General features: G+C 42.1%; 1 protein-coding gene across 1 annotated transcript in view; it reads right to left on the bottom strand.

Annotated features, from left to right (window-relative positions):
* slc6a2 (solute carrier family 6 member 2) overlaps positions 1 to 14,324 on the bottom strand; it is a 162,229-nt gene that overhangs the window by 52,369 nt on the left and 95,536 nt on the right. Inside the window, exon 7 of the mRNA XM_078210909.1 lies at positions 5,998 to 6,101. Coding sequence (XP_078067035.1) covers positions 5,998 to 6,101 — 104 coding nt within the window. The remainder of the gene's footprint in view (positions 1 to 5,997; positions 6,102 to 14,324) is intronic.

Raw genomic sequence — 14,324 nt, 5'->3', positions numbered from 1 at the left:
TCCATTTCTTCTCTCACTCGAGAAAAAAGGCAGCCTCTGCCCTCTCCCAGGCATCATTTGGGTGAAGAATCTATTTTCACCAGGTTAAGTTAGCTTACTGGTTCATCTACATATCTTATTGATGATGGAAGTATTTGTCGCAGCTTATGGATTTATCTCCCTGTCCCAAGAAAGCATTTCTAGAATGGTGCTCTGAAGCTTTGGTATTAATTTTTCCGACACCTGACACCAAAGGAAGGAATCCTAGAACACTAAGAAAATATTCAAGGCCTTCAATCCAATCTCGCCTCCCAATCACAACATAATACTGTAACCAGAGAAGGATGAGTGACGGCTGGACTATAAATTTTGGTACCTTGACAAGTGCTGGCTGATTGGCCAATTATGTGTGGAGGTGTTGGAGATAGGGTACAATGTTGGTGAGAGCAGGTAATAGAATCAAGTTAATTACAGTAACTACGTCATGAACGTTCATCCCCAATAAGCGAAGATTTGACAACAAAACTGACCGCAGTGTCGTCCCCCCGTCTCTTCCACATAGCACAAAAATGAGACATTTCACTGACACAAGTATCACCCTCTCTCTCATCATCGGACTAAGTATAAAATCAGGACCGTGATCACCAATAGCCTTGACTCAGGATAAAATGAGTGCCTAAACATCTTAATTCTTCCCTGAACTAATTTGGAAATTGGGTCTGATGGAAAGAAAGAAGTGACAGGAAATCTAAGCATTTTTTGCTCAGAGCTAAAAATCGAAGCCCAACGGAGGTGAGGAGTCTTTTCTCTCAAAGACCTTTGACCGCCTCCCAAATAATTATTTTGTATTTGCTCCCACCATCTCCATTTTCTTCTCCATTCCCCCTCTCAGTTTACACCTTTCTCCTCATCACTATCTCCATTCCTTCTTCCTCCCCTGTCCTCTTCCCCACCAGTCTTTCTATGTCATTGCCATGAAGCTTTACTCTCTCCCTTCCTTCTCCCATACTGCTTTCCCTCCTCTCCCTGCCTCATCCTCTTACCATGGTCTGCAGCAGTTAAAGAAAGCAGCTCACCATCACCTTCTAAAGGGCAATTAAGGATGGGCAACAAATACATCTGTTGCAAGCAACACCCACATCTCATGAGAGAAAAAAGTAAGCTGACCTTTCTTCCCAGCCGGTCCTGCATTCTCCCTTTCCTTCCTCTTGTCTGCCTTTCCATTCCTCACAATTCCTTCCTTACTCCAGCTCTCAATTTAAATATATCTTCCTCCCATCCTCTTTGCCAGGATCCCATTATTCCCACGCTTCATAATCCTTCTTGACCTGAATGTAGCATTTTACATTAACATCCCATGCCCAATGTCACAGGAGATTAAGCACTCTATAATAAAAATTACTCTGTATAATTATCCTGCTGTAACGATGCTGTCCCACCAGTGGAGTTACTACATGGCTACTATTGGCAAGAGAGTGCCATTGCAGTATGACAAGTTTACATAAACAGTTCCCATTATGAACTGGACGTAGGAATTTAACATTCAAAATATAAAAGTGAGGACATGGTGTGCAAGTTTAAAAATGGTGACTGATTTGCATTGGAGTATTCTGAGCCTCTGGTCTTGCTTAACCTGAAGCCAGTACCTGAGGGTTCTATTCCCAGTGTGGAGTGAAGGCAGTGGGGAAGGGGAAACATTTCTCCTGATCCTCTGTTGTTTAAATCAGCTCCCTAGCATTTTCTCAGCTACTCTGTTGAAATTACAGTGAGCAAATGATAAGAAACCCCAGCAAAAAGTAATGGCATTGGCTTTCACCCCAACCCCTTCCCATGCATTACTGCTGGAAATCTTTGAGTATTTTTTGAAATTACAAACCAATTTTATAAAAAGTATTTTTTAACACTGTGGAATAGCATTTCATAAAAATCTGCTCAAGGTTACAATGGTTCTTTGATTCCACCTAATAATGTCACATCAATGCTACTTTTTAATTACATCTGTCACAACTGCAGCACAGTCATAGCAATCGTTTTGTGTTAGATGACAGTTCTAAGCAGTGAAGACATTAATGGCAATCTGATCATTTATTATACTTAAGGCCTAAACATGTAAAAACGGATATATTAAATTAGCTAATTAACCTGCACTAATTGCATATTATTTAAGCAAAAAGTATTTGGAAAAAATCAACAAAGCAAAAATATGCAGCAACTGCATTTATTTTAGGCAGTTTGATTTCTCAATGGAGCTTCGATAATAAAATTGAATCAATGAAAGTCAAGAAGAAATATTCAATCAATTATTTACCTGTTACAACTTGAACCACTTTTTAAACCTGTCAACAACTCTAAACTATTTTTAAAAATCTGTTAATAACTGGAACCGTTACAAAATGAAAATGGCCAAACTGGAGTTGTTCTGTTAAATTAACCTTTGTGAGACTCAGACAATTCACTGTTTCATTGGTTTAAAGTTACATTTTTGCTGAAAACGTGGATTCTCCAACTGGTTTTTTAAAAAATAATTACGATAAGCTTCCAGCACAAAGAGGAAGCTTTCAGATTATGTTTTTTTAAAAATAGCCACGCTTGACCTTTGCGCAGGAATGTACAAATAAAGACTTGGTGTTACATTAGTTAAACTTTATTTTAGAGTCACACTTTGCTCAAAGTGAACAGATTTCATAACACATATGCCATGAACCGGATAGACTTGAAGGTCAAAGTCTACAGAAGAGGGAACTACTCATGAATTCACTTCTATGAAATATATTTGCCATAGGTTGATGGATATATATAATATACATATACACGAACTAAACAATTTATTAGAAATATAGTTAAAATGATAACAATGACAAACAAAGTGGGTGCTTGTATTCACAACAGTGTATATTCACCTCAGTTATTTAGTAAAGTCTGAACCAGGATAAATTCAAACCAAGTTAAATTTCAACGTACAATAAATTTTATGTAGCAAAATGTACCACGGCGGTTCACACGAGTGTAACAAATTTTGACATCGAGCCATTAAAGGAGATACTGTGGCAGATGAATTTAAAGCTTGGTCAAAGAGATGGATTTTAAGGTTTATCTTGAAGAGAGTAAGAAAGAGGCAAAGAGGTTTGAGAAGGGAATTTCAGAGCATAGGGCCTTGGCAGGTGAAGGCAAAATCACCAATACTGGAGTGATTAAAATCAGGGACACTTAAAACACTAGAATTGGAGGGATACAGATTACTTGGGAGGGTTGTATGGCTGGAGGAGTTACAGAGATAGAAGGAGCCAGGCCATGGAGGAATTATAAAATTCAGATGGAAATTTAAAAAATTGAAGCATTACTTACTCAGAAGCCAGTGTAAGTCAGCGAGCACATGGGGGTGATGGATGAATCAAGATTGGTGCAAATTAAAACACAGGCAGCGGAGCTTTAGATGACCTCACATCTACAGAGGGCAGATTGAGGGAGGTCAGCCATGAGTGCACTGAAATAGTCAAGTTCAGAGGTCACACAAGCAGAGGTGAGAGGTTCAGCAGCAGATGAGCTGAGGCAGGGATTGAATCAGGCAACATTATGGAAATGGAAATAGATAATGTTAGTGAAGGCTCGATATGTGGTCAGAAGCTCAGTTTGGGATCAAGTGTGGCACCAAGGTTGCGAACAGCTGGGTTCAACTTCAGACTGTTGCCAGGGAGATGGACAGAATTGGGGGCTAGGAGACTGAGTTTGTGATGGGGACCAGAAACAATGGTTTTAGTCATCTCAATAATTCAGTTGGGAGGAATTTCTGCACTGGAAGCTAGTCTGGGAATTAAGAGAGATTGGGAAGGAGTCAAGAGAGCTGGTGGGGAGGTGGGACTAGGTGTTGTCAGCGTACGTGTTGAAATGGATGATGTTGGTGAAGAGCAGAATGTAAATGAGAAACAGGAGGGGGTCGAGGGTAGATGCTCAGGGGACACCCCAATTAAAGGTGCAAGATTGGTGGTGTTGGGGTAAATCAGATGACGCGTAGTTCACCTGGAACTGCAGTGCTACTTTGATGTAAAGAAAATCTTGTTCACTTCATGTTATCATATGATGGAATCATGCAAAAAAGATTCATAACTGCTAGGATAAGCATTATTGTCCTGCATCATCTGTTGGCTTAGATGTGCATTTGACCAAAATGTCATGAAGGCAAATTGGAGCTATAACTCCAGCGTACAGTTAATTCGACAAGTTGCTGCCAAAAAATAAAAATAAAAAACATAAATTTTCTTAGATGGGTAGCTTCTGAAGCTCAATGTACATTCTTTAAAAGGTCACACAAGGAAAGAAATAAAAAATATTAGGATGTTTTTGATTTCAATTTGTTGAAAGAAAGGCCATTATATCATGTTCACTTGGGGTTGCACAGCGGATATCACTGCTGCCTCACAGCTCCAGGGACCCAGGTTCGATTCCCAGCTTGGGTCACTGTGCAGAGTCTGTATGTTCTCCCTGTGTCTGCATGGGTTTCCTCCGGGTGTTCCAGATTCCTCCCACAGTCCAAAAGATGTGCTGGTTAGGTGCATTGGCCATGCTAAATTGCCCCTTGATGTACCCAAACAGGTGCCGGAGTGTGGCTACTCGAGGATTTTCACAGTAATTTCATTGCAGTGTTAATGTACGCCTACGTGTGACACTAATATATAAAGTTTTAAAAACTTTAAACTTTCAGAGTATTGGATATAAAGGCAACAAGAAGTTGAATTTTCCATTTGCGGCAAGGTAGACTTTCAACCCTTGATGCATTCTTACTTTCAGAGTCCTCCATAAATTGAGTTCAATGTAATGAAAGAAGCCTGTCCAGCAAATTTTTGCACAAGATTATTTCCAGAGTGTCGCAATGAGCAGAAAGGGAGTAACTGATACACCCCAGTGACCTTGTACAGATTCTGCACAAGACACAATCATATTGACTTCAAACTGTCTGGAGTGGGTGATTTGCAAACCAACAGCTAACAAGTAAAATGTGAGCATAAAAAAAACAAGGCTAAACCATTTACATTTAAGCTTTTGATCTAAAACTGCTAATTTGATCCTTTCATCTGTTAAGTGAACCAAAATGTCACAAACCATTCACCACAAGGAATACTGTGGTCATCCTTTAGGGATTATGAGCAAACCAACTTTGGAAGATGGGGAGCGGTTGATATCTAAAACTTGTTAATATGCACATATACACAAATATATATGAACAGATGCAAATATACTAAAGGAGGAATTAAACCTGACCTGCTAAGTAAGAAGTCCCACAACACCAGGTTGAAGTCCAACAGGTTTATTTGGAATCATGAGCTTTCAGATCGCTGCTCCTTCATCAGTTGAGTATTGTATTCACAGAATCCTACAGTGCAGAAGGAGGCCATTTGGCCCATTGAGTCTGCACCGACCACAATCCCACCCAGGCCCAATCCCCATACATTTACCCTAGCTAGTCTCCCTGAACACTAAGGGGCAATGTAGCATGACCAACCCACTTAGCCTGCACATCTTTGGACTATGGGAGGAAACTGGAGCACCCGGAGGAAACCCACGCAGAAACAGGGGGAATGTGCAAACTCCACACAAACAGACAGTGACCCAAGCCAGGAATCGAACCCGGGTCCCTGGCGCTGTGAGGCAGCAGTGCTAACCACTGTGCCGCCTTATTCAAATTCAAACAAACACACACACAACCTCTTCCCAATATTCCCGTGTTTTCTTCGCAGTTGCAATGGTTTGTATGTTTTTATTTTGAGTTTCACAAACTTAAATTTCATAATTCTTCTGAATGAATAATGGTCTAACAATTCAAGTGAAAAGATAAACAAACTTTGGACATACCAGCATGTGTCCACATATTGGTATACATTAAGTTTTCAACCCTTGATTGTGTTTTACATTCAGATTATGCAAGTGAAAAATAATGAGAGAACAAAGGAGTGCAAATATACCTCATGGAAAAACTGGAAACTTCAAAATTGTTGTGACCTGCAAGAATTTTGGGAGTCTTACCGATAGCAGTTGTTATCAAATTTGTTATAACTGGCAAATGCAATTATAACTCCAAAACCAGCACCGAGGGAGTAAAAGATCTGAGTCGCTGCATCAATCCAGACCTACAAAAACAGGCAAAATATACTCATGATTCAACAGGCACAAGAACTGTTTCACAAGATAGATAGCCACACCACAAAGAAAACTGTACATTGTTCCCTCAGGGATTTCTAAATCTTTTCATATCAATCTTTTTAAAACATTGTTTCAAAAACATTTCCCTCGTTGTCAGTGTTCACACTTTTACATCAATGCCACTTTGTTTCGAGAGATGACAAGCTTTAATTGCTGATAAATGTTGCCAATTGCTTCAATTCTGCTGAAAGTTTCTGTTGAATTCTGTCAACGTGTAAAACAATTATTTACATTTCATGAGGTAAAATAAACCCGGGAATAAAAAATGATTCAGTGAATTAGAAATTGACCTTACTCATCAAGAGACACATTTAATTCCCTCCCCACTTCATTCCACCCCGGTTCCCTGTCTGAAGATTATAAGGGCCCTGTAGACAACATTAGTTTGAGATGGTGCAAAGCTGATTGATTTGGGAAATGAGAAAATATCATATTGCTACTGTAGAGGATGCTATTCTGTCCTCGGGCCTGAGACATACTCTTGGGTATAGTCTTGATTTTGAAGGCTGTAGTATAACTGATGTCATTGCTTGGCGCGTGTTATTCCTCCTTTTCTAATTTATTAGTGTCACAATTAGACTTACATTAACACTGCAATGAAGTAACTGTGAAAATCCCCTCGTCGCCACACTCCGGCGCCTGTTTGGGTACACTGAGGGAGAATTTAGCATGGCCGATGCACCTAACCAGCATGCCTTTTGGACTGTGGGAGGAAACCGGGGCACTCGAAGGAAACCCACGCAGACACAGTGAGTATGTGCAGACTCTGCACAGACAGTGACCCAGCCGGGAATCGAACCTGGGTCCCTGGTGCTGTGAGGCAGTAGTGCTAACCACTGTGCCGCCCCATAACTTAAAGAATGCTCAAAAGATTTAAAGAAAAGATCCCAAGGCACATTCCAGAAATAAACTGTAATTTAGGGTCAATGAGAAGATTTAGGATAGGTGACTGAGTGTGTGTGCAAAGAGGCAAGTTTCGAGTAAGCAAAATGAAAAGAGTTAAAGGGAAACAGTCCTAGAATGTGAGGGTTTTTAGATGGATGGAGACTCTAACACCAAAGGTGAAGTAGAAGGAGGGTAGCTGCAAAGAGGGCAAAAGTTAGGAAAGCAGAGAATGCATACAGGCTGATTGATGGAAGGCTTCTGAATGGTCCTCCAGTCTTGAGCGCCTACCAATGGTCTTTAATTGGTCACTTTAGGGAAAATCACAATGAGTGACTGCTTCCCACAAGGTGCGGGCTTCTGTCCCTCATTTGACCTCGAATGTGGGATTCAGAAGGCATGCAAAGAATATTATAGAATCATAGAATCATAGAAACCCTATAGTGCAGAAAGAGGCCATTTGGCCCATCGAGTCTGCCCCAACCACAATCCCACCCAGGCCCTACCCTCTTATCCCTACATATTTTACCCGCTAATCCCTCTAACCTACACATCTGAGGACACTAAGGGGCAATTTTAGCATGGCCAATCAACCTAACCCGCACATCTTTGGACTGTGGGAGGAAACTGGAGAACCCGGAGGAAACCCATGCAGACACGAGGAGAATGTGCAAACTCCACACAGACAGTGACCCAAGCCGGGAATCAAACCCAGGTCCCTGGAGCTGTGAAGTGAAAGTGAAAGTGTTATGCCCATGTTTTCTAGATTATTAGTCCAGGCTTCTGGACTACCAGTCCAGTAAGAAAATCCCAACACTGCTATACTCCAAGGTCCTCCACTAGGCAGCATGGTTCTGTTTAATGTAGAGACCGAAAACAAATCACTTTCTTAGTGTCAGTGTTCTCTCTGTCCAGAGAAAATACTGCGACCGATTGAGTTTACAGACTTGGATATGTTATCAGTCACGTGAGCTCCCTCACCCCACCTGAATATCTAACACCAAATGTTTCAAAGTAGAGTTAGATGCTAAAGACCGAATTTTCATCTGGGTGCCAAGGCACATTTTGGTGGGCAAATGGCCATTATTTGAATTTGTTTTCAAGAGAAAATCAGTTTTCCTCTGCAGGAAAACCTGCTGAAGAATCGGGAACATTCGGAAAGACAAACATAAAATATTTTCTGACTGTCAAATGTCATTGTTAGGTATTGCATTGTAATTCAGATGTGTTTTAATGTAGCGATTCGTCAGAAAGATCTATCCTACAAAGATAAGTTGATCCTTACATTGATCAGCATTGTGTAGTTGTTCACATGCATTACAGTACTTTTCCAAGGGAGAAAGTGTCATAATGCAGTGAAAAAATGTTCCAAAATGTCCTGTCAGGTTGTGCTGTCATCTTTTTAAATGTAGTTAGAACTCTGGCTGATTAACAGAAACACTGCTTTTGACACTTGAAAGAAAAATCTAACTACCTCACCCACTCATTGACTGAGGGCACTCCGTTATAAAATTGAAATGAGTACCTTCTGTTATTTCCAATTCAAAGAGTACTCAATTGTTTGGAGCACTATGGCTATTATGAGTGCTTGACTGAGTTTCAAATGCTAATGGATTTCAGCACAGGATGTGTTCCTTTCATCTGAGAATGAATGACTATATTGAGAGATTGTAATGATAGTTTGTTCATTTGATAAGATTTCTGGTGTGTTGCTAGGGTTACAAGTATTACAGGCTTTCTTCATATGGCAGAATGCAGTATCAATAGTGGGCTTGATGGAGGTCTTTATTTGATGATGAGAGGTTTATATTTTGCCCAAGGAATGCACAATGTTTTTCATTGATCTTGCATGGAATCTGAGGACTGTACTTGTGGGTACAGGGTGAGTTGACTATGGCGAGTACACGGTTTGGCAGGATGGAATGAGGCGGGCGAGGTTTAGGGGGCTTTGAAACAATGTTAGGCGCCTTGATGCTGAGAACCGAGGGGAGCCTTCACACCAGGTCTGCCTCTGCACCAGCACTCCTCCTGCACAGCTTCGCTGCTCACAAAGCAGCAAACCCAACCCCTACAGGAAAAGAGAAAAATCCAGGGCAAAGTTGAATATCAGTTGAGAGTATAGTACGTCAGCCACAAAGTAGCCTGACTCACAAAATGTGCTCTCAAGAGGAAAATCCAGGAAAATTTTGCTATAGATATTCATGGCAGTTGAAGACGTGGATCTATCTTCTAATCTGGTTAATCAGAAAGGTAGATTACAATACAAGTTCTGTGTACTTGGTGAACAGGTTATATATTAAGGGCTCTGTCACTGAAGTAGCCATGTAAGTGTCCAATTTGAAATCATTGTGTATTAAGGGCCAGATAACAGCCTGTGGCTTCAAGCTTAACGAAACAGTTTATGTTTAAAATCCTGAGTGACGTGGATTCCTGAATCGCTGAAGAACATTACCTTTACAGGCTGAGAGCAACAAAGAACTACGTTACAAAGACCAGATGTTCAGAAGCTATTCCATAACATGTTGTTGTCTTATTCCCTCTTCTCTTCATTAAAGTATCACCAGTCATGACCGAAGCCACTTCAGTCATGACATTCCCCAGATGAGGCAGTTTTCAAGGTGCTGCCAAGAAGCAAATTATCAAACGTAATCGCAGCCAATTTGGACATCCTCTGCAGAATAACCGCCTGACCATTCTACAATGACCATTATTGTCTGGCACCGCACTTATCGTGGAAGAGGTTAGTGCCTTTTCTTCAAATCATGGTAAGAATTGTACTGCAGGACATAACCTCAGTAAACAGTTGGGACAATGTCAAAGTTCATCAAGTCAAACTGAGTGAAAAACTTAACAGATCCGACAGTATCAGACAACAATAGAGAACAGCATTACTTTGGCAGAGGTAATTATTACATTGGTGCACCATGGATTATGGACAGAGTACAGTCATCTCCACCTATCATCTGTTTGAAAAGATATTGGCGCAGAGGTTCTATGAGTTTGCACTGATTTTCCCAGTGCGAGTTGCCTGAAATCGGTCAAACCAGATCACAAAATCTTAACAATTAATAGTAAGTTTCACAATCGTTAAGGTTGAGGATTTAAAACCATGATTTAAAAAAAAGTTCTGGAAGCCAGCCACACCCACAAAACCGATCTCACCCCCAGAACAAATTAATGAACATAAAAAGAAAATTTAAGTAGCTCCTTTCATGACCAGCAGATATTCCAAAGCACTTTACAGCCAATGAAGTAGTTTTGAAGAGTAATCACTGTTACAAGCTAGGAAACACAGCAGCCAACATGCACACAGCTAGTTCCCAGAAACAGCAGTGTGATAATGACCAGATAATCTGTTTTCTTCTGATGTTGATTGTGGGGATATATATTGGCCGGGGATATTGCTCTATTCTTCTTTGAAATAGTACCTTGGGATCTTTGATTTTCACCTGAGAGGGCAGACTGTTTAAAATCTCTTCCAAAGACAGCAACCTCCAAAAGTGCAGCATTCTCTCAGTACTGTACAAGAGTGGCAGCTTTGATTTTTGTTCTCAAGTCTTGGAGGGGGACTCAAATCAACCAAAGTTCTGAAAAATATGCAGCCTCCAGTTAAATGGTGCCACCTTATTGGTCCTAAATATGCTGATGTGTGCAGCAATGTGACTAACGCCATCAACTCAAAATAACAAAAGGCTAGAGGTTATGCAAATCGCGTGATGCCCACAGCACCCCTGTAGGAATAGAAGTTGACCATTCAGCCCACTGATCCTCTTCTACCATTCAATTAGATCATGGCTGATCTGTCTCTTAACTCCATTTATCCATCATGGCTCCAGGCCCAAGGGGGTGCAGAACAAGGGGTCTCAGTCTCAGGATACAGAGTAGGCCATTTAGGACTGAGATGAGGAGAAATTTCTTCACTCAGAGCGTGGTGAACCTGTGGAATTCTCTACCACAGAGGGCTGTGGAGGTCAAATTACTGAATATATTTAAGAAAGAAGTAGATTTCTGGACTTGAAATGTGTCAAGGAGTATGGGAAGAGTGCTAGAATGTGGCGCTGAGATAGAGGATTAGCCATGGTTAGGTTGAATGGCGGAGCAGGCTCAAAGGGCCAAATGGCTTATTCCTGTCCTATTTTCTATGTTTATCCCTTGATACGCTCATCTAACAAAAATCTATCAATCTCTACTTTGAAATTTTCAGTTATCCAGTCTCATCAGTTTTTATGGAGAAAGTTCCAGATTTCCACCACCTTTCCTTCAAAGTAGTAGAATTCATTGAATTCTACAATACAAAAGGAGGCCATTCAGCCCATCGCGTCTGCACCGACCACAATCCCACTCAGGCCCTTTCCTCATAATCCTATGTATTTATATTAGCTAGTCCTCCTGAAATTCAGGGGCAATCTGGCTTGGCCAATCCACCTAACCCGCACATCTTTGGACTGTGGGAGGAAACCGGAGCACCTGGAGGAAACCCAAGCAGATACAGGGAGAACACAGGGAGTACACAGGGAGTACAAAGAACAAAAGAACAAAGAACAATACAGCACAGGAACAGGCCCTTCGGCCCTCCAAGCCCGCGCCGCTCCCCGGTCCAGGATTGAATCCTGAATCCAGGATCCCCGCCCAATTTTCCAGCCTATCTACATACCAATATCCTATCCACCGAGCTGTCCCTCACAGCTACGATGCTTTGTTCATTACAACCTATTAACTCACCCCCACCCCCCCATTCCAGACCATGTGATCTCCAGGGAGAGGCGAAAACCCAGAGTGAAAAACCCCAGGGCCAATATGGGGAAAAAAAAATCTGGGAAATTCCTCTCCGACCCCCTGAGGCGATCGAAACGAGTCCAGGAGATCACAATGGCCCTGATCGGGAAATGCTTCCCAACCCTAGTCATTTCCACTTCCACGAACACCATATGAATTCCCTGCCCCCGAGACAGGTTCCCAACTATCCGCAGTCTCGCTCTGTACTGGCACCAGCAAGATGATCATAGAATGAAGCCTTGAAACGAGAAACAAGGAACAATTAGCCCGCGCCGCTCCCTGGTCCAGACTAGACCACTCTTTTGTATCCCTCCATTCCCACTCCGTTCATATAGCTGTCTAGATAAGTCTTAAACGTTCCCAGTGTGTCCGCCTCCACCACCTTGCCCGGCAACACATTCCAGGTCCCCACCACCCTCTGTGTGAAATATGTCCTTCTGATATCTGTGTTAAACCTCCCCCCCTTCACCTTGAACCTATGACCCCTCGTGAACGTCACCACCGACCCGGGGAAAAGCTTCCCACCGTTCACCCTATCTATGCCTTTCATAATTTTATACACCTCTATTAAGTCTCCCCTCATCCTCCGTCTTTCCAAGGAGAACAACCCCAGTTTCCCCAATCTCTCCTCATAACCAAGCCCCTCCATACCAGGCAACATCCTGGTAAACCTCCTCTGTACTCTCTCCAAAGCCTCCACGTCCTTCTGGTAGTGTGGTGACCAGAACTGGACGCAGTATTCCAAATGCGGCCGAACCAACGTTCTATACATCTGCAACATCAGACCCCAACTCTTATACTCTATGCCCCGTCCTATAAAGGCAAGCATGCCATATGCCTTCTTCATCACCTTCTCCACCTGTGACGTCACCTTCAAAGATCTGTGGACTTGCACACCCAGGTCCCTCTGCGACTCTACACCCTTTTTGGTTCTTCCATTTATCGTGTAGCTCCTCCCTACATTATTCCCACCAAAATGCATCACTTCGCATTTATCAGGATTGAACTCCATCTGCCATTTCCTTGCCCAAATTTCCAGCCTATCTATATCCTTCTGTAGCCTCTGACAATGTTCCTCACTATCTGCAAGTCCTGCCAGTTTTGTGTCGTCCGCAAACTTACTGATCACCCCAGTTACTCCTTCTTCCAGATCATTTATATAAATCACAAACAGCAGAGGTCCCAATACAGAGCCCTGCGGTACACCACTAGTCACAGGCCTCCAGCCGGAAAAAGACCCTTCCACTACCACCCTCTGTCTTCTATGACCAAGCCAGTTCTCCACCCATCTAGCCACCTCCCCCTTTATCCCATGAGATCCAACCTTTTTCACTAGCCTACCATGAGGGACTTTGTCAAACGCTTTACTAAAGTCCATATAGACAACATCCACGGCCCTTCCTTCGTCAACCATTTTGGTCACTTCTTCAAAAAACACCACCAGGTTGGTGAGGCATGACCTCCCTCTCACAAAACCATGCTGACTATCGTTAATGAGTTTATTCCTTTCTAAAGTACTGAGTACTGCTGACATCATCCCTGAACAACCTACCTTTCATTTTAAGCTTGTGCCTTGCATATCAAATATAACCCATAGATGACACAAGACATACTGAGCTACAAGAGTCTCATCCAGTCTCACAGTAACAAGAAGCAGAGGATAGATTCAGAGTGTATGAAGACTATTTTAAGGTTACATCCTTGTTAATTAGCTATAATTTCTAATGCTGCAAAATAACCACAGCTGCATCACCAAACTGCAAGCATTGTGTACACTACACACTAACCTAGCTGTTTCAAATGCTGTTTCCCCTTCAACAAGAATTAGTATAACAATAAGCAGTACAGTTAGATTAATGTTCACTGCTTTGCAGAGTCCAAAGTGTCACCACATATTGCTCAGTAAGTGAGGCGAAATGTTCAGGTGTTCAAAAAAACTCTCTCCGAAAATTTTGACCATTTGCAAAAAAATGTCCCTCAGGTCATTTGACAGAACACAGACAGAAAGAGTGTTGAGCCAGACCTAGAGTCCACAATTCAACTGGTGAAAACCCTTCACCTGGGCTTGAGCTTCTAAGTGCTCACTCTGAAATTATTCCAGATTTTACATGAAGGATAGCAGTGAAGCAATCAGTGTTTACCTTTACTATGGAGGAAATGGGACAACAATTTCCGCCATCCACACAAGCATATGTTGAATGATGGAATATGGAAGTTATTGCCTGATTCGCCCTGTCCCTCTCAAAGCTGTGTTCCACCAAGTATTAAAATCCATATAAGGACATGAAGTTGTTTTACTTACATATTAGTTATCCACTTAGAAGCCAGAAAAACATAAGGGGGAGCGTTTCTCCCTTCAAGCAGCGCTAATTTTTTTAGTGCAGCGGGCCAGGAGAGTCTTGCGTCAGCCGATTCGCGGGGTTCATGCGTGGGTTCCCACCCCAAACGCGTCTCTCGGTGCCAGATTTCCGGTAGCGTCACATCCACGCCGG

This window comes from Mustelus asterias, chromosome 4, assembly GCF_964213995.1.
Source record: "Mustelus asterias chromosome 4, sMusAst1.hap1.1, whole genome shotgun sequence".
Lineage (NCBI taxonomy): Eukaryota > Metazoa > Chordata > Chondrichthyes > Carcharhiniformes > Triakidae > Mustelus > Mustelus asterias.
The sequence above is the reverse complement of the archived record's forward strand: the minus strand, read 5'-3'. Positions and strand labels throughout refer to the sequence as shown.